The sequence below is a fragment of the Meleagris gallopavo genome, chromosome 3 (genome assembly GCF_000146605.3).
Source record: "Meleagris gallopavo isolate NT-WF06-2002-E0010 breed Aviagen turkey brand Nicholas breeding stock chromosome 3, Turkey_5.1, whole genome shotgun sequence".
NCBI classification, from domain to species: Eukaryota; Metazoa; Chordata; class Aves; order Galliformes; family Phasianidae; genus Meleagris; species Meleagris gallopavo.
Genome location: NC_015013.2, coordinates 14,662,532 through 14,682,029, shown reverse-complemented (window position 1 = coordinate 14,682,029; position 19,498 = coordinate 14,662,532). Strand labels below are relative to the sequence as shown.

The following is a 19,498-nucleotide window of genomic DNA, read 5'->3' as shown; positions in this document are numbered from 1 at the left end:
GAAAAAAAAAAAGAATAAAAGAAAAAGGATAAAAACTATAAAGTGAGAGCTGGCATTGAAGGCTTGAAAACAAAATGTGAACTGACGAAGAAAGGGAGAGAAAACTGATTTGACTTCCAGTAGATAACTACACTGCTTGTGTTTCAGAAGTATCAGAATAATGCCATTAGTACAGATAAAGGTTACAGTAAGATTGATTTTGAAACGTGAATTGGAGATGTGTGTTTTGGAGCTGGGATACAAGCTAAGCTTCTTTTTTTCCCTCTCTTTCTCTCCCTCTCTTCTTCTCCCTCTATTTTTGCAAATCAGGACTCAGCATTAATTCAAACCAAATGAAAGTGTTAGGATAAAAAAAACCTTTGAGAAGCATTCTAAAATACAATTTCCTGCAAAATGAATGTGTAAGTTTATTTAAAAAAAAAAAGCAATGTACTAGTCAAAAGGTGAAAGAAATATATTACATGATTATGGAGGAAAAAAGAGGTTATTTAAGAAATAGCTGAAATGGCAGTTCTTTTAAAATTGTGATGTGGGTGCCGTTAAAATACAATGACAATGGCAGCTTTTTCCTTACACTCTGCTCCTGAGAAGAGGGAAGAAGTGTTTGTGGAGCAAATCACTTTAAATTCCAGGTAGATTTTTTTTTCCCTGCCTGTGGATTAATTTTGTCAATTTATCCCTTTAACAATACTTAATGGTAATTCTTATGATCGGTTGGCTTGTCTACACTGAAAACAGCTGACAGAATTAAATGTCATAGTTTGGTCATTGACATCCCAGGAATTTCTTATTGTTTTAATAATTTGTTACAGAAGAAGAGCTATAATGTGAACCTAGGAAATAACAGGCACTCCCCCCTCCCACCCTCCCTTATTTTTAAAGGAATTGTTGGGACTGATCCAAAGCTCATTGCACTGATTGAAAATGCTTTTGCTGGCTTTGCTGGATTTGGAGCTGATGTATTGTCTATAGGGATTATAACCCCTGTCGTTGTTGTTGTCTGCAAGAGAAATTTAAGAACATACAGCACTAATGAAAATCTGCCTTCTTTTTGTTAATGGTGATTTCTTTGAGGGATGATTAAAGAATTTCTGACTGATCAATGCTTCAGTTACACGAGTTAAAAGTAAAGTTTTAGAACAAAAATATGCTGTCGGATAGTTAGAAGATGCATGTGTCTTTCTAGGGAAATTAGTTTTTACTGCAATTAGTGGCCATTGTGTCTGAGCATTAATAGCCTGGGGCGAACATAATAAACCAGTTCTTAACTGTTGGTAATGACAGATTTCTCAGGGATTATTACTTAATTAACAATAATTTGAAAGGATGGTTCAGCTGAGATGAAGCATTCGTTTATATAGCATATCTAAACAATATAGATCAAAAGACCACGTAGTCTGTTAACATTTCTCTTGGTCTTTTGGTTTCATTTTTGTATGTCTGCCTGCCTGTCTACATAAAATATTATTTTTGCATCTGAGCAGTTTTCTTTGTGGGTCCATAAAGCAGTAACTGGTTCCCCATCGGATATATATGCATTGTTTCATCGTCATACTGTGTCTTCTGGGTCTAGGCAGATGATGATTTTAATTGGAAATGCTAACTTGATCAGGAAATCACCTCCCACACCCACGCTTTCCATCCTCCCCACGCCAGAATGGGGCAACTGTTTCCCCAACACATGCATTATTCATTCCCAGCCACCTCAACATGTAATGTTTGCTATTGTTCCCACCATCCACCCACATAGCTTATGTTCTCTCGACATCTTTTTGAATGAATGGCTTCTGTATACCTCACCTCATGGATAACTGGCCTCATTCACATACTAGTGCATCAGTTGAGAAAGAGGCTAGTTCTTCGGACAAATAATATTCTGATTGGTTTGGGGTGATGTCTATTTTTTCCTTGAGAATTACCACACGCTATAATATAAATGAAACTTTTTCTTTAGAGTCGATTGTATTAAAGAGAACACAGCTGCCGAAGTGCTTGTTGTGCTGCCCAGGAGCGTACGAGGGAAAGGCAGTGATAAGCTGAGCTGCTGTAGCAAATGACAGGAGTGCAGAGAAGTGCAAACGTAGTGAAAGGTATGTTGTAACACTACTATTTCTTTTTCTCTTTGCTATAACCTATGTTTTCCTTACAGCTTCTTGTTGAATATGGTGGATTGCTTGAAAACAGGGAAGTTCCAAGAAGCGTTGTATTTTTGTGTTGGTAAGAAACAAATGCATCTGCTGTGTTCTCCAGGATCTAGACAAGTTGTCTAAAGCAGTTCTTGAGAAATATTAAGTAGCTGTCTGTTGTAGTCATTGGTATCCATATTAATTGCTCAGGAATACTTCCATTATTTGCTCCTCAAAAGTCTGTTCAAGGAGGCTCTAATTTTAAACCCATTCATTACTTAAGAGTGATGGTGACAGTGACATGGGCGTGTTGTTCTTAAACAAGTTGTAAAACTCTTCTAATTGAAAAGTTGATTTGTTAAATAGGCATAAGACCCATATGTTTCTATTTGAAAATTCCTGTTCAAAGAGCTAATCCGCCTGTCTTGGCTGTCTAGTTGGAAGCTTGTGTTTGGAAGTAGATTAGAATTGCACTTGTAGAGAGCTCTGACTTGTGCAGTGGATCAAGATTGATTACAGTGACACCAACTTTCACTTTTATTTCAGTAGAATTTAAAGATTTCCTTAGTTCGCATAACATCAAAGGTGTCCTTCTAAATAAATATCTTGCAGTGCTCTATCTTAGGGCATATTTCATTATGTACGATATAATCAGATTGATATGGTATTGCGTCAGAAACAGCACATGCTGTTTTGAAATGTGCCTTGTGGGAAAACAAAATAGGGAATAAATAACAATATATGTGTTTGAAAAGAATAGTTACAGTGAATGAAGCTCAGTTATGCTAATTAATAGCATTGGACAGGCGCTACAGCTACTCCTGAAATACTGAGTGAATGTTAAGCCAGAAATCAAAAGTTTTATCATCCTTGACATATTTCTTTCCAAATCACTGTTCACATTTCTTGTAGTTTATTCAATTTTCCTTCATAGCAAAATGGTTAGGGACTACGGCTACAGACTGCACTGACCGAAATTAGTGGAGTTTGGGGACTGTCATCAGAGAAAGTCTCCTGTGTCTTTTAAGGAAGGTTGCAGTAACAGGTGAAAACCTTCACAAGCAGAACAGCAGGATTCCTTCACACAAGGAAATTTGCACTTTCCTCTTCCCTCATGTGGTACAGGACAAGAAGCAGTAATTGTTCTGCTTAGTCAAGGCCGCCTCTCCAGCTGCCTAGCCAGCTGCCTGCCCCACGTGTTGTGGTGATGCTGTCACAGGGGGACCCTGAGACCTCCATAGGCCAGAGCAGGGTGCCTGCCCTCTGCCCAGGGCAGTAGCAAGAGAGTTCCTCATCAAAATGGCTATGGAAGGGGTCCTTCTGGGAGCCTATGCCCGCTGGAGCAGGTTGAAGATGCAGGGAGTATAGAGGGTGCCATAGACAAACCAAGGAACAAGGAGAAAACTCTCTTCCAGCTTTGAACAGTTTTGCTTGAAACTGTCTCTGTGCAGAGATAGGACAGCTCAGACGGCCATGTTTCCACGTCACTCCAGCAGCCTGCAATGCTTTCCCTATTCAGGTTTTGCAAGATAGCTCTCTCCTATTTATATGTTCCTAAAAACATAACTTTTCACTGTGGCTTCCCAAGCCAGTCACATTCATTGGTTTATTACTCCGCCTTCAATATTTATCTAGAAATTAGCAGCAACAGATCTTAATCAAATCTGATAATTACTTCAGTGTGATTCAAACCCTGGACTTAAAAGTGACTTGGAACTGTGCAAGTAGCTATGGATGTAAGCTGCATATGAGTTGGGTTTGCCCTTCCTGGGATCACAAAACTATGCGTATTCAGGAGCATGTCCTATCTTGTGAGGAAAGTGGACACCATGCATTTCCATATGTGTCATATTATATTGCATTATATTACTGTATAGTATATTTTATTTTATTATATTATACTCTTTTATTTTAGGTGAATGAAATATTAAGAAATCCAATCCCCTCCTATTATGCAAGTGGAGATCATTCTGACGTTAAAAAGCAGAAAATTCCATTTAAGCTCTATTTTGCTTATTATCATGTGATTGGCAGGAAAAGTATTTCTTGGAGGAAAGATGTTTTAGTGGCTGGAGAAGATATGATAGATTTTTGACAGGTAATACTGTGAATTTATATTGCACTTCCATTCCAAATTATGTCACAGTAATATAAATAGCACCTGAATAAAATTTTCATTTCTTTAGACCTATTTTGTGCCTGCAGTTATTCATTGTTGCTAATGAGACAATTAATAGGCTAATGGGCACAAATGATATAACATAAACATTTAACTCTGCCATCTGAATGTCAAAGCTGCCTACAAAGTGTACAGTTAGGAACTGTAATTCTTTTCTGTGCCTGTGCAGAACCTGAGATCATATCTTCATGTTTCCATTCACCTGTGTATGCTGAAGGGTGCAAATGAGCAAAGCAAGTGAGATTTGTCCTATGCAAAGTCTGTACAAATCTAGAGGCTAGGCCAGAGTCTTTTAGAGAAAATACAGTCTTATGCAAGGAAAAGCACTTTTCTTGCTTTTGAAATGTGCACATCCAAGGTTGAATGCAACAATGTAGAGTGTTGCTAAGTAAGACTGCATAGGCCAGAAGTGAATCAGTGCCAGCTGTAAGTGAATTTAGACAAACAGAAAAGTGAGCTTATAGGAGGTGAGAAAGAACATATACTATTACAGTAAGCTCTGATCATTTTTAAAATGCAGAGATAGCTCTGGTCTTCTGTGCCTGAGCTAATGCAAAATGTGCATTACTTACTGTGTCCTATAATGTTGAACAAGTTATGATGGAGTCACTTTATTTTACTGGAAATGTGTTGCACTTACCAGGAAGGATCAGTTAATTATTTTCACTTGAATACTTCGACTGTGAAACTGTATTCTGAGACAGGAATCAATAAGAAAAGTGCGTGGGTAGTTTTTCTTATATAGGGATTTGAAAGGCAATGGTCTTTTTTTGAAAGAATGGTCTTTTACAAGCTATGGGAAGTTCTGCCTAGCTACCATTTTTATATTAACTTGAGCTTTCATAAAGCTTCAGTTAGCATATACAGAAACAGAAGCCCCTTCTGAATCAATACAACATTATTTGATGATCATTTTATGAAATAAAATTATAGTCTTTGTGCAGTTGTAGGGATTACAGGATACTCTATAACACAAAAATACAGAGAATGAGGGTACAACCTCAGAGATAATCTTAAAAAATGACATTTAGGCATACAAGACTGGATCTGATCTACCTGTCATGCTCCCACTGTTGTTACAGAAGTGCCATTAGGGTGAATGCACTGTTCCCAGACAACCCCACTGTACAGCAATCACAGATAAGCACCTTCTGGTCATCTCCCCTCCTGGAAAGACCAATTTCTCATGATGATTGAGATTTTTTTCTTCATATATTTTCTAATGGTCACAAGAAGCACCAAGCATCCTAAGGTTCATTTATTATGTTCACATATGCTTAAAAGTATCAGCCATGCTTCTACCACTTAGTAAACTGGTTTATTTGAGCACTTGCACAGTAGAGGCAATTCACAGCACACATGGATTCAGTGTAACAGGAGGAAGCAAAAGGGTGAAAAGACCCAAAGGAGAAGACTAAGACAAAATGAGAACTCAAACTTTTTCTTTTTTTTTTTTACATTGTAAGATGTGATTTTATATGTTTTGGGGTCATAGAAATATAGGACTTTCCTAACTTCCTTCTGTCTTTTGCTTCTGATGAAAGATCAAAAGTCACCAGAACAGCTTCTAGTAGCCTATTAGCTAACCTTATTTTAAAAGCTACAAAAGTGCAGATTTCACTGTTTCTGTCAGTTGTCTCCTCCAATACTTCACCCACTTGATACTAAAAGTTTGATTTGCTTGTAACCTGAGTTCTTCTTGCTTCCAAGTAGCCTTACTGCACCTTCAGCAGCCCCTGGAAACTAAGAAAATGAGTAGATCACCACTCTTATTACACTTGTTAAGAAAATCTGATCTTCTTTTTCTCGACTCAGCATATACAGATTTTAAACCTTTTCACAAGTCCTGTTTTTCCCAAATGTTGTTCAAATTTCTTGCTATCTTGCTGAGATTAGTTTGGGAATCTGGCTGCATCTTCTTTAAGCTGTGATGTACTGCTTTTCTGTGCTGAGGATGCCAGTATAAGTGCTTCACATACACAACACACACAAGACACACGGTACACTGTTGGTACAGTGCAGAGCAGCATTTTCCTCCTTCACCACAACCTATGCATTGAAGCTCTGGCTCCTATTCAGTTTGTAGTCAGCTTTTTTCTTACAGTGCTGATTCCTAGGCTATTATTCACTTCCATATTCCTGGGCATTTGATTTAGCCATTCTAAGACTTGTGTTTTCAATTTGCCCTTATTGAATTTTCTCATATTGATTTCTTTCACTTTCTTCAGTTTATCAGGATCATTTTTAATTCTAGCCCCATCTTCCCAAGTGCTTACAGCCTCTCCCAGCCTGATGTCATCCTCACATTTTACAACTGTACTGCATCATCCAAGGTGTTAGTATAAGTACTTAGTATAAATGAATAGTCCTGGACATGAAACAGAGTCTGGCATGGTCATTTGGTGTTGTCTCCCATTAGCTGAGACACTGAGCTATGGTATCTACTCTTTGAGTTATTCTCCAGTCTGTCTTACTCTTATTTCACCTGGGCCATATTGCCCCATCTTGCTTTTGACAGTGAATTGTAGAGCTTTGTAAAATATCTTACAGAAGTCAGAAAGTGTTGTGTTTGTCTCATCTTGCATCTGCTAGGCTAGTTATTTTATCAAAGCAAGGGAGATCAGGTTTGCTTGTTGTCAGCGTGTTCTTCACAAATCCATATTCACTGTTTCTTACCACCCTATCCTCTAGATACTAAAAAGCTGGTTGGTTGCTCCAGTAAATTTCCAAATACTGAAGTTAAGCTGAAGAATCTATAATTTACTGTTTAATCCCCAATGGCCCCATTCCTCTCACCTCACTTTAAATGTAGATAGACTTCTTTTACTTTCAGTCCTCTAGTAACTCACTCATCTTCTATAAGCTTATGAAGATAATCACTAATGTTTTGACTATTGCTCTAGCTAGTTTCTGAAGTACCTGGGGGTAAATTCTGTGTGGACTTGATTGATTTGGCAAGTAGGTTATGCAGCCTGAGAGGAAGCAAACATAATATCTAGATATCCCATCAATTTTTCACTGGGCACTAGATCAGGCTTTGGCCAAGATTGAGCTATGCTGATGGAGCGAAAACATATTTTTCTTTGTGCTTCTCCCAGACTTTAAAAGAGAAGATGGAGTGATGGTTGGAAAAATTGGAAGAAATTGAAGAGGATATTTACACTGCTAGATATTTAGAGAAATAATTCTTCAGTCAAAAGGAAGAAAATAAAACTCATACTTCAGTGCCTAAACCATTCACAAGGGTCAGAAAAGAATTCTCACCTTTACAGCACCTCATAACAGTACAGCCTTCTTTTTCATCGTTATTAACTAAAGATGATGTATCAAGCAGACTGTCATACTATTGACCTCTAAAAGCATTGGTGCTTATTCTCATTTCTCTTTATTTTCCACTTTTCTTCCTTCCCCTGTCTGAAATTTCAAATACAAAATATTGAATTAATTAGATTTCAACCACAAAGAGGAAGAAACAGTGATATCAAGGATGGATGTTTCATCTTCATCTGGAAGCAAAGTTTTCTTGAGCATCTGTCTTTCAGACAAGTTGTTTAAGTTTGAATGCACTTGTCTTTCAAGTTTCAAACATTTCCCAGCAATTCATAAATCAATATGTAAGAAAAATTCCACTTTCCCTCCTTTTCTCACACTTTCTGCAGTTAGCATTTCACTTGTTCCAGACTAGAAGCCTACTCCATTTTCACTTGGGAAGTGCTATCCCTCCAGCTTCTTGCTGTAATCCTCTTTACTTCTATTAATTACAGCTATTCTGATGCCAAGTTTCTTTTGTCAGAATTTCCTTTGCTTCTGAGCTATCACATCCAAAGAATACTGCGGGGAACTTTAACTACTTGGAACTAGCAGTTATTGGCAATTTCCAAAGGCAAAGATCTCAACATTCAGAGCAGAGGTCTGGTTTGGAAGGGATATCCTCATGTCTTGAAAAAATACAGTGCAGTACTGAATAAAAAATGTAGATCCACAAATAAGTTAGAATAGAAATAAATAAAACTACCTATGCTGCAATGCACACACGAGCTAGAAACAAAGCAAAGAACGTTTGAGAAGTTCTTCTGCAATACATTTTATTTGGTTTTCTTTCATACACTTTCTGCATTTTCTTGCTCTCCTTTGATTATATTAACAACTCTTTGCCTGAATTCTTGAGAATTAAGAAAGAATCATTAAATTATTTGAGAGAGCACAGTAAGCAACTGCCCACAGTAGGAGAAATGGGACTTGATATCTCATGCAGTTGTTGGCAGAAGAGTCTTTCTGTACTTATATGCTGTGGCCAGGATCAACAATTCTTCATATCCTGGTTGATGTCTCTGCATTTAAAAAGAAGGTATTATGCTTAGATATTAAAAGGAACCTGCTGGTGACCACCAGTGAAGAATAGCAAATGGAAACCATAGACTACTTTCAGGTCCATACTCAGAGTTTGCACTGGTGTGCACCATTAGACCACAGGCAGTGGGATGGTCCTTGCAATTTCTATGGATAAAACTATCCTGTGTGGCTATTAACAAACATGTCAAGAGCAAGACAACAACAAAACCTGGTTTATTATGGCTGTGTCCTTTCCCTCTAACTCCTTGCTGTACACAATAATCTGGGCTTCTTCTATCTGCCTTGGCATACCAGTTAAACACCATTACTGCTGTGGGACAGCAAAATGATCACTTGACCAAAGAGATTAACTTCTCAACCTTTCTTCGGTGGGGTCATTAATTGGAGTCTCTTCCCTATTGTACTTGCTAATTCCTATGGAGTAGGCAGAAATGTAGCAGTCCTTGGGATCTCTGCATTTTACGATATTGATGGAGTGACAGATTATTTCATTGTGTAAACAAATTTATTTGGGAATCTAGACTCAAGCCAGATATGAAAGATCCTGAGAAGGCCGACAACTCAATTACATCAGATAGTAGAAGGATAAGTGTTATGGCCAAGAATACCTTAGCTCTTACAAAATCTGCTATTACTGTTTGGTGTTGAATTTTAAGACGGTTGGATCATTGGCTTTTGGAGATTCCTCTGAAAGACTCACCTGCAACAAACTACCAAGCCAAGAGTTTACCATCATGACAAATCCTAGGAAATCTTATATTCTATTAAATACTAGATCTTAACCATTAAGAAACCCAGACAGAGGAACTAATCCATCTAGAATACTCCGCTTCTGACAGGGGAAGGGGGTTGGGAAACCTGGGAACATCTCCCAGCAGTGGATTATGAGGAAGACAGAAAGTAGATAATGGAATCATTTTCTTAAGAGGTACTCTTTGTGCATGTCACATTTTCACGGGTCAGTTAGTTAATACCTCTCGTACACTCCCTGTGGAGACTGCAACAACTGACTTTGAATACCAAAATCTAGAAGTTGGCATGCAAAGTGTATGAGGTTGTTTTTCAGATTTTATGAACATTATTCTTACCATATTAAACAGATGTGGAGCAAATGAGGTCAGCAGATCTTTATTCCTTCTTCATTCTTTCAGCCTGAAAGTGTCCTGTGAAGGCCAGGCACACATATTCTATATTTCTAGAAACACTTTAAAGCTGTGATAAGAACAAGGTAGCACTAACAGTTCAGATAGAAAAAGGCTGTAAGTCTTCTGTTTCTTTTGCTGGTTTCATTTCATAGATAGCAGCTAAAAGTTGGCATGGAAATGTTCATCCTCTTGGTTTGTAGCATGTCTTCATGTTCAGACAGGGAAATCTGTGTAGTCAAGACAAGGTACAGATGCCAGTGTTGAACAGCTGAAACAATGTCATACTCAAGAAATATGAATTAGAGGAAAAATGTTCACTTCTTACAGCACGTGCAGCTATTCTGAAGCTTCTTTCTAAATGAATACAGAGACAATTTCAAGTTTAAAAAACAAACAAACAAACAAACAAATGCAGTGAGTATATACACTTATTTTGAGAAATGGCTAAATATTGTTTTCTGGCTGGAAATAAAAATACCCCATTCAATTCTTTGCCCTCAGCAGCTACTCTTGGATGTGAGATGTTTTGGTCCAGTTTTAATGTGTCAAAATGTTGTATGAAATACCAAGCTAATAAGGAACATGGTCGTAATGAATCTAGGAAGTTGTCTTCACCAGTGACAGCACATTGGCTCTGACCTATCATTACTTTCAATCATCATGCATGAGTAAAAATATATACCTGAGAGACTTCTATCTGCTTCAGACAGACAGCTGCTACTCTTATCTGTCTCCAGATAGGAGATAACGCTTTTTTCCATCTTCAGCACTTAGCAGGTATCAGTGAGCCTTATCATTTATCCAGTAGCTCCGGGATAAGAAAGAGCCCAGTTTTCATTGCTACTTGGAAATCTGTCATATTCTGAGGACTTGCATACCCAAAGTGCGATGTTTAGTAGCTTAAGGAAATGATTTGCTACCACAGCCACCATGCAACACAGGCAGGGACACTCCAGCTTCAAAATGCATTCTAGGCGTGCAGCAGAAATGGGTTTTATCCCATTGCAGGGGAATGAGAGATCAGGTTAGAATCCACTCAGGACCTGGAAAAGGAGAGACAGGGGTAGAAGGAAGTAAATGAAAATAAAATAAAGCAAGAAGGAACGGACTTCTGATATTTTTTTTGTCAGGATTGTAACAGTTGTGAGTAGGTCCTACTCTGGCCATAAGTACTCCACTGGCTAGAGCACCAAGTCGTACCCCTACGCGATGTCCCTGCTGGCCTCACAGCTTGCAGAGATTGGGTGGGCACTGCAGTATTCAGAAGGGAGGGCAGACTCACCCAGCATTGCCGTCTCTTCTTCTCTACACTAGCTCTGTAACAGGCACCATCACTTTACATTACACCTGACCTCTCCTTCTCCTTCTTTTTTGAAAATGTGGGAAATTCCACCATTCTCACCCAGTCCTCTCATTCTTCGACAAAAAACAATAGATTTTTCTTTTATTGCTTGGAAGCTTTGGGACAGGTCTGAGCAATGGCTTCTGGTACAGCTGCTTAGCAAGCAAAAAAGGTCACACTTCAACAGAAGTTCCTATATTTAAAAATGTTACCTGCTTGAGAGGGTATGAACATCAAGTAACCATTTCTTGTTGCTTGCATACGTTTTTTCTTGACAGGGTGTCAAAAGTAGTCAGAAGACTGTGTGAACTAAAGTGAATATTGTATTCATAATGGAACCTTAGTATGATTTCATACATTTTATACGTTTTTACATATCCTTTATAGGACAGAGGTTGTTTTATCTGGCATTTATTTGGATTTTCCAATGTATTTGCAGTGCCTCATTTGTTCCTATTGAGGCTGACTTCAGTAGAGTCAATTAGACCAGCTTTTGAAATCCTATCTTCCTTCTCTCCTGCTCTTTTACTACAGTATTTACAGTACCTCCCACTGAGTAAAAGCTGCATATCAGATCTTCACCTGATGTAAGTTATCAGCATCATTTTATTTAGAAACATTTGCTTTGTGATTGTGTGCATGTTTCATTCTTTTTGATCTTTTTATGAGCCTGTAACGATAGGGCTGGGATTTATACGATGGGATTCCCTGTCATTCTGTGGGATTTTTTGCTCTGCCTGCACTCTGTAGCTTTGAAGCACTTCAGATCTTGAGTAAAATGAGTTCACTGATGTGTCCCAGGAGAGACCGTTGACTGGTCTGTGGATGTAATTTTATGACAATGGATTGTATTGTGAGTTAATGTTTATGCACCATATGGTACGTTGTCAAGTTTCATTGTATTTATGAAGATCTCAATAAAATGAAGTAAAAACAAAAATACATATTCAGTCCTAGTCTATATTCAGTAACAAAATCCTCTAGATTTTTCTTTTTAAATTGAACTTGTCTAGTGAATATAAGAAGGGCTAATAATAACAGTAAGACTGGCCTGGGCCAGGGATAAAACATACACAGGATTGAGACAGGATTATGCAGGATATGCAAATTGTCATAGAGATTTTAGAACCTATCTCAGTGCAGGAGAGTAGTCTCAGAGGCTGGTGCTAGCCACCTTTTACACGATGTTTGCCTAGCAAAGAACACAGCTTACACTTTCTTACTGACTGATGCTCATGTAGGGTTGTTCCAAAGGCATCTGACAACAAAGCTGTGAGCAAGTAAGGGTACAGGAAATGTAGGAATTAATCTGTGAAAACATAAAAGAATAACATATTTGATGAGGGAAAAAACTGAACAGCACTTACATCCCCATCTGGGGTTCAGAATGTCACAAGAAATTCAAGGAATAAAGTAAATAGCTCATTTGAAGAATTCTTTTCTTTGAACTTCAGTTTCTTCTTACTAGGTTAGAGTTAAGAGTTGTTTGGTTTCTTTCAGCAAAATAATGGGGGACAACTCTTTAAAAAGGTGTCATTAAGCACAGAAATAATTTTCCATTAACATATTATTATTGCAGCATATGTACTGCCAGGTAGCATTTAAATACATGCATTAAAAATATGACACGTATTTGTATATTTATGTATGGATAAAGCGGAGGAAGGAGTTTAAAAGCGATTGCCTCTTTCTTACCCATTTTTCACTATAGTATGTCTCCTGTAAATGAATTGCCTCTGCTCTGGGGATGTGCCTGCATGGGAGCCTCTGCAGTGTTCTATACAAGTGCTAGGTCCATACAGCAAAATCCATTAAAAGACCAGGGATAAAGGATGTAAGCATGTAATTAATTTTATGAATGCAAATAGTCCATTGACTTTCTGGGAGAACTCCTTGCTCAAGATGGCAAATTCACTAAGCGTGCGTGTAAACCTTTTCAAGTTTCAGCTTTTTAACTATAAAACCCTTGGCATTTATGTAAATATGTATTGAGCACAATACATTTCAATCCCAGTGGAACTCTCTGCATGCTCACATAGTCATCCTAACTATTAATATCTTTATCCTTTCTTTGGAAGTGCTGTTCTCTTCAGAATTAACATGATAATTGTGTCACTTGCAAGAAATGCTAGAAGTTGGTTCTGGTGCATATTTCTTTTTCCTTTTCATCTTTGACCAGAATTAGGTATTCAATTAAGAACAGTTTAATTACAGTACAAATATGGAGGGGTGGTGGAGCCTTTAAAAGTGGAAAATGAACAGTATCTCACACTTGGAATATGCCTGTTTTACTTGCATACTATGTGCTAAAAGAGAGATTTGTATTTGAAAAAGTGGAAAGTGCTTCGTGACTCTTTTATGTAGAACAATCAGATGGTTCCTTTGTGTTATATATAGGCCACCAGTTGCATGGGGCTCAATTAGATCTTCATGGGTCTTTATGAAGCCAAAAGCCATATTTGTAACTGTTGAGTGGCAAGGAAAAGGATTTTCAGCAATGTCTTCAAGGCAAGTGCTGGAAAAAAAACTGAGCTGGTAATCACATATTCATCACAAAAGAAGGGGCAAGCAAGGAGTTCACTTTGGGTCAGGGATCTAAACTGCACAGATGCAGCTGAGCTTATTACAATAGGGTACTCAACTGTGAGTAACAAACTAGGTTCTGAAACACGTTTAAATTTTTCTTGAAAAATAAAATACACTCTGCACGTTGTGGTCATGCAATCTTCTTAGGAGTAATAGTTTTTTGTGTGTATGAGTAAAGAAAATAAGATTTCCCTCCTTTTACTGTTTTGAAATCCTTTGCCCATCCCTGTGCTGAGCCATTAAACACGACTTTCTAAAATGTATTTTATATAACGGGGACAAGTACATCAATTCTATATTTGCAGGTATAGTTAAGAACTTGTTTTGGAGAGCTCCAAGGAACAAATTCCATTAAGAGACCATTAAAAGTCTTTATCAGTTATGCCAACAAGTGCCTTCCTGTATGACCGATTCCCTTGATCTTCCTGCAAAGAACTACCCTGCCTGAGGCAGAACAGACTGCCTCAATGCCTGTGTCATCAATCTGTGGCAAAAAGCTCTAAGGTCCACATAAGGCTAGAGACTCTACCAAGTCAGCACAGTCAGAGCATATGGCTATCACCCTGGCCAACTGTCGTAGCTACAGTCCAGGTGACTCCATACTCATCCATCACACTCAGCTGGTGAGGCAGCCATTTGCACAAGTCCTCTGAAAAACCCAGTGGTTTTACTGTGCTTTTCAAGCCCTATATGTACGTAAGTGCTTTTTATGTATCTGAGAAATACCTTGCATGAAAAATAGTATCCCTTGCAGAGCCAAGGACCAACAGTAGGTGAAGCTGAGTAGAAGAAGCACCAAAGAGATCAACAGCACCACAGGCCAGAAGTTTACAAAGGTCTTTTTCATTCTTTCAGTATGAGCTAAGGACCTGAGATAGAAAAAAAAATAGTGTAATACTCCTTCAGCTTCAGTGGTAGAGGAACTGTTTGTGATTTGGCCATCAGGAGCTAAGGATTTGCAGGACAGAGAGAGGCAAGCACTCCATGCACTGCTGTTGGACTCCTTAGACTGTGAGCATCCAGTAAGCAGAACCTTACCCCTGCCTCTCACACAGGTGCCAGCTTCTTCATGTAATGACAAATACACAGAGTTTTCTGTGGTCCTTCTAGGCTTGTACTATGTAGATAAATCCCTATTTGCCTTCTCAAACAGTGAACCCAACATATTATATAGCTAATACCTAAACACCTAGCAGTTCTGTAAGTTGTTGTGCTTAGAAGAGATCTACCATGTTCTGTGTTTGTAATTTATCTTTTCTTTGTTGCACCTAACCCTAGGTTTAAAACCTTTCAAGGTAAGGACTTGTTAGTTGTTTGTTATGCTTCACAACTTTATTGGCTAGCAGTACTGTATTCCTTCAGGGCTTTATATTTGGAAGCATCAATTTGTGTAGAAATCAATCTAAGACAGTTATTTTGAGTTTACTTTCCTTGAGGATATATATTTCAGAATTAATCTGTCTCTTTCAGATTTCAATGATCTTTTGAATTAATTCTAATTTGCTAATTCTGCAGAAAGTAGAGATTTCTAAGGGTCACAGGACTCCAGTTATACCAACTTGGATGCTAGAATTTTTTCTAATGCTCTTCTCTGTTGAAAGCATTGTATTGTCTCAGTCATCACTTCTAAATACTATGGTAAAAATGTTTATAATACTTTTTCTAATATTGAAGTACTTTAAGAATTTCAATTAGGAATATTTGACAGCTGTCTCCTGCTACTTTTTATTTCCAGGGGATAGGACGATTAATTAAGGCAAAAGACTTAACTATGGAACCGCAGTAAAATGAAATGTGTGTTACTTTCTTAAGCCTCAGAGCCCAATATGCCTTTCCTAATGAATCCGTTTGCCTTGAAGAGAATTGAGAACAGAATTCTGAAAAAGAGCAGCAACAACACTAGTCAAATAGAGGATGTGTGGAGTCTTTTGGAAGAGTAATTTGAGTGCAGTATCACATCATTAAACACAGCAGAACAGTGAAGGAACGGGTTGCTACAATCCATAGCCTGGACTGAGGTCACCAACTCATCTGACTTTATGACTACAAAAGATCCTAGACTGATGAGAAAGTGTCCTCTGATAGAGGTCAGCATTCCTCAGCCAAAACGGGTCTTTCAGCCTGGTGGAGGAAAAATGTGTTAGGACATAGCGCACAATAGCATGTGACCGTCAGCACTCTGAAACCTTTTGTGGGTTATAAAATGATTAACTGACCATTCAAATTCTAGAAATGTTGCATCTGTAGCAGTGATCAGCTCCTCAGAGAGGAGGCAGCAGTGTGTGAAACCTGAATTCAAGCAGCGGGGAAGGTTTAAAGTATAATTAAAACCAGAAATAACTTGCAGCTGCTAGAAATGAAATTCAAGGTTGGTAATGCAGCAATGTATGTATTTAAGTAGACATGTTTGCATGCACCTGTGTGTAATGATAATGGCATAGTTTTCAAACAACAACAAAAAAAACCTGTTGCCAGGAAGTGTTTGCCAGATATTATAAATTTCCAGAGTGAGCAGTATTAAATATTCTCTGAGGACTTCTGGTCATAAATATTGCTAAAGAGTATGCACTTAGCTCATGCCAGTCAACACTACAAAAAAACACTACAACTAAGTTAGCAAAGTAGAGAACTCTTACTTACTGATTAAGTCCTGGTGATTCTTTTATCTGAGATTCCAGTTCTGCAGCTTATATGGTAATACTCTTCATAGTTTCAGAATGTGTGCATCCTGTTATTATATTTTTATATTGAAGATTAAATATTTTATAGTGTATTTGCCTATTGAGGAAATTCTTTTACCCTGGGAAAAATAAGATCCTGCTATGAATTTCCTTTAACTTTACAGGAGGCTGTGTTTCTCAGAACCAGGATCTCTCTTGGACATTTCAAAGGACTACACACAAGACCTGCTTTCTTCTCAAGGGACCTAAGATACTGTGTTTTGACTTTTAAGTCAGCCCTAGAATACGGATGTGGACTTCAGGTAGAATGAGCAATGCAAAGAACTTGTTTGGACTTGGAGTCTCCTTGTATTTTTGGGGACTGATGGATCTAACTACAACTGTGCTGTCAGGAAGTGCCAGGCCCCTCACTGAAGGGCCAGAAGACAACCTGTCAGATAAGCTGCATCAGCGAATGAAGAGGAGTTGGGTGTGGAACCAGTTCTTCGTTCTGGAGGAATACACAGGAACGGATCCTCTCTATGTTGGGAAGGTAAGAGCTGCCCCAGGAGGATGTCTGGTAGAGTACATGCATCTGTGCACATGCAGACCACGGCAAAACATGGGAAGTTTCTCTAAATGCATTTTTATTCCCTTCTTTCTGGCAACGAATCTATTCACATTAATTTCACTTCAGCTCCTAAGAGCTTTTCAGCAGTGTCACCTTTAGCCATGAAGAATTTCCTTTTCAAGGTGCTGTCAATATATTTGCCTATTTCAAAGAGATCCGCTGTAACCATCATCAGCTGTAATTGAGGCAGTGTTAGAAAGTCTGCAGTGATCTTTCCAGGGACTCCTTCAATGTCAAGACAAAGCAAGGTTGTATTGACTCGGGAGGATTAGGAAGGAAAGGAAGTGTTTGTGATCATGCTTCTGTCTGTGATCAAGTCAGCTGGAAGATGAAATTCACAATCAAATGAAATAGCCAATATCTCTTGAAAACTGACATTTCAGTTTTTGTTTTCTGCAAATCTCTGAGGTCAGAGTATTTTCTTTCTTACCACAGCTTGACCCCAGGTTAATTATGTGGACTAGAGAGAAGTAGAAGGATAGAGGGACAGCTTATTAAATACAACTGTCCTATTTTCAGATCCCTTACACACTAAGAATATATACATCAGTACAAACATTTGTAAAATTGACTGCTATGCTCACCCTGTCTACCTGGCAGCATTTTGAATTTACTTTACTCCAGCTCCTCGAAGAACATGCTGGTGGAAGTCAGGCCCGTAATGTCTGCCATCACAATCTACCTCGCTATATCCATCCTCCTTAGTCTGCTTTCCCAACATTTGTAAAGACTCTGAACTATTTAAAATATTGACCTGCTAATCAAAGTATTGACCAGCTATTCAAAGGCCTATGGGCAGCACTAGGTTTGCATTTCATTAAAACCGAGGTGACAAATGTGGGAAAAGCAGGGGGGGTTAGAGTAGTGAAATGTTTGAATGATGCAAATAAGATTTTACATGTCTAGTTGATGAGCACAGCCTAAATATAGGTAGATATGACAAATTAAGCGAAGAAGTGATGCCAAAAAACAATTCCTTCAGATTTCATTGCTTTCCTTCCAAGCTATCCGTCTGCAGAAAAAAAATGAATCACAAATCCAAAGGCACCTTTTGGACTTGCATTTATCGTTTTACAAATCCACAGAGTTAAATTGTGCCTTCAGTCATAACGGTATAAATCAAAATGAATGCACTGGCTTCAAAGGACCTCCTTCCAATTTATCCTTGTGTGACTGACAGCAAGATGTGTTCTCCTTCCTTCCTCCCATAGCAGTGGAATTACTAGTGATTGCCATCAAATGAGACATTTGTCTTCATTCATCTCTGTGCCTAACTTTTCAGTTCTTGAGATCTCTACTGATTAAAGAAATTCTTATTTTCATGCAACTTATAACTTTGGAACAATGACCAAACACATTATTTTGCATACTCAATTTCATCTGAAATGAATCCAGACTTGCACCGTAAGCTGAATTTTAGCTACAAGCAGTACTGGAAGTACTCAACTCCTCTTTGCTTTAGACTTGTGGTATTAGGAGCATAAAAACATGGCACATCCAGCAGTTCTCTTGAGCTGGCTCCCACTCAGTTCTACTGAACGTGAATAGCAGCAGTGGCACTTCATGGTCTGTGTCCACTACATAAAGGGCCAAGCTGCCATGAGTGAGCTCTTTTCTACACCATGATTGAGTCGCAATAGGGTCAAGCTAGGGCTAATTAGCCCTCAGGGTTAACAGGGCCAATGAGCCTTATGCACTGACAACCTGCTGGCTAGCTCGTTCCAACAGCCTCCTGAGCCTGTTTCATGTACATCAACCATCATGGAATTGTGCTGCCAAAATGGCCCTTGGGATACAAAATCTTATCCTCTCCCATCTCTAAACCAAGCTCAGAGCAATGTGGTGGACGCTGCAGCAGAAAGAGGGAAGGGCCTCCCCTCTCCTCAAACAGCTGAAGATGCAGACCCTTGGAAGCAGCTGCAGCCTACCACAATCTGTCACCATGCCTGTGTTCATGCTGCTTGCACCTGAGGGATCCTTAGGAAAGGGGTCAGCAGGGAAGAGGCTGTGGGCTGAATTAATTGTTCTGGCAGGACAGAAATTTTTCATCCCAAATCACCGCAGGCAGGCTCAGAAATATCTCATGCAGAGCTAGGCGGAAACAGAGAAGGACTGCGGGCCTACGGCCAGCACCAGCCCTTGAAACTGCTCTGGGTGCCTGCTGGACAAACAGAGCCCCCTCTGACCCTTACCACCCACAGCACCCTGCAACATCCTGCTCACTAGGCCTTGCTTTCATCCGCCTGGTTTGCACAGGGCCTGTGGCAGATGGAAACAGCGTACAGTGTTGGTCCAGATATATTTACTTCATACTCTAAAGGCATCTCATAAGGGAGGAGCTCCTCTGGTGCTCTTGTACGGCTGTTTCTGGCTAGCTACGTGCTGCTGAAGCAACCTCAATATAGCTTGAGTCAAGCCCTGGTTCCAGACTTGCCTCATATGATTTCCAAGGCTGCTATAAAAAATGTACTTTCCT

At 38.9% G+C, this 19,498-nt stretch overlaps 1 protein-coding gene across 1 annotated transcript in view; it reads left to right on the top strand.

Annotated features, from left to right (window-relative positions):
- Positions 1-1,958: 1,958 nt before the first annotated feature.
- Positions 1,959-19,498, top strand: part of CDH20 (cadherin 20) — a 49,503-nt gene continuing 31,963 nt past the window's right edge. The window contains exons 1-2 of the mRNA XM_031552768.1: positions 1,959-2,090; positions 16,577-16,944. Of these exons, the coding sequence (XP_031408628.1) occupies positions 16,702-16,944 (243 nt within the window). The 5' untranslated portion in view covers positions 1,959-2,090; positions 16,577-16,701. The remainder of the gene's footprint in view (positions 2,091-16,576; positions 16,945-19,498) is intronic.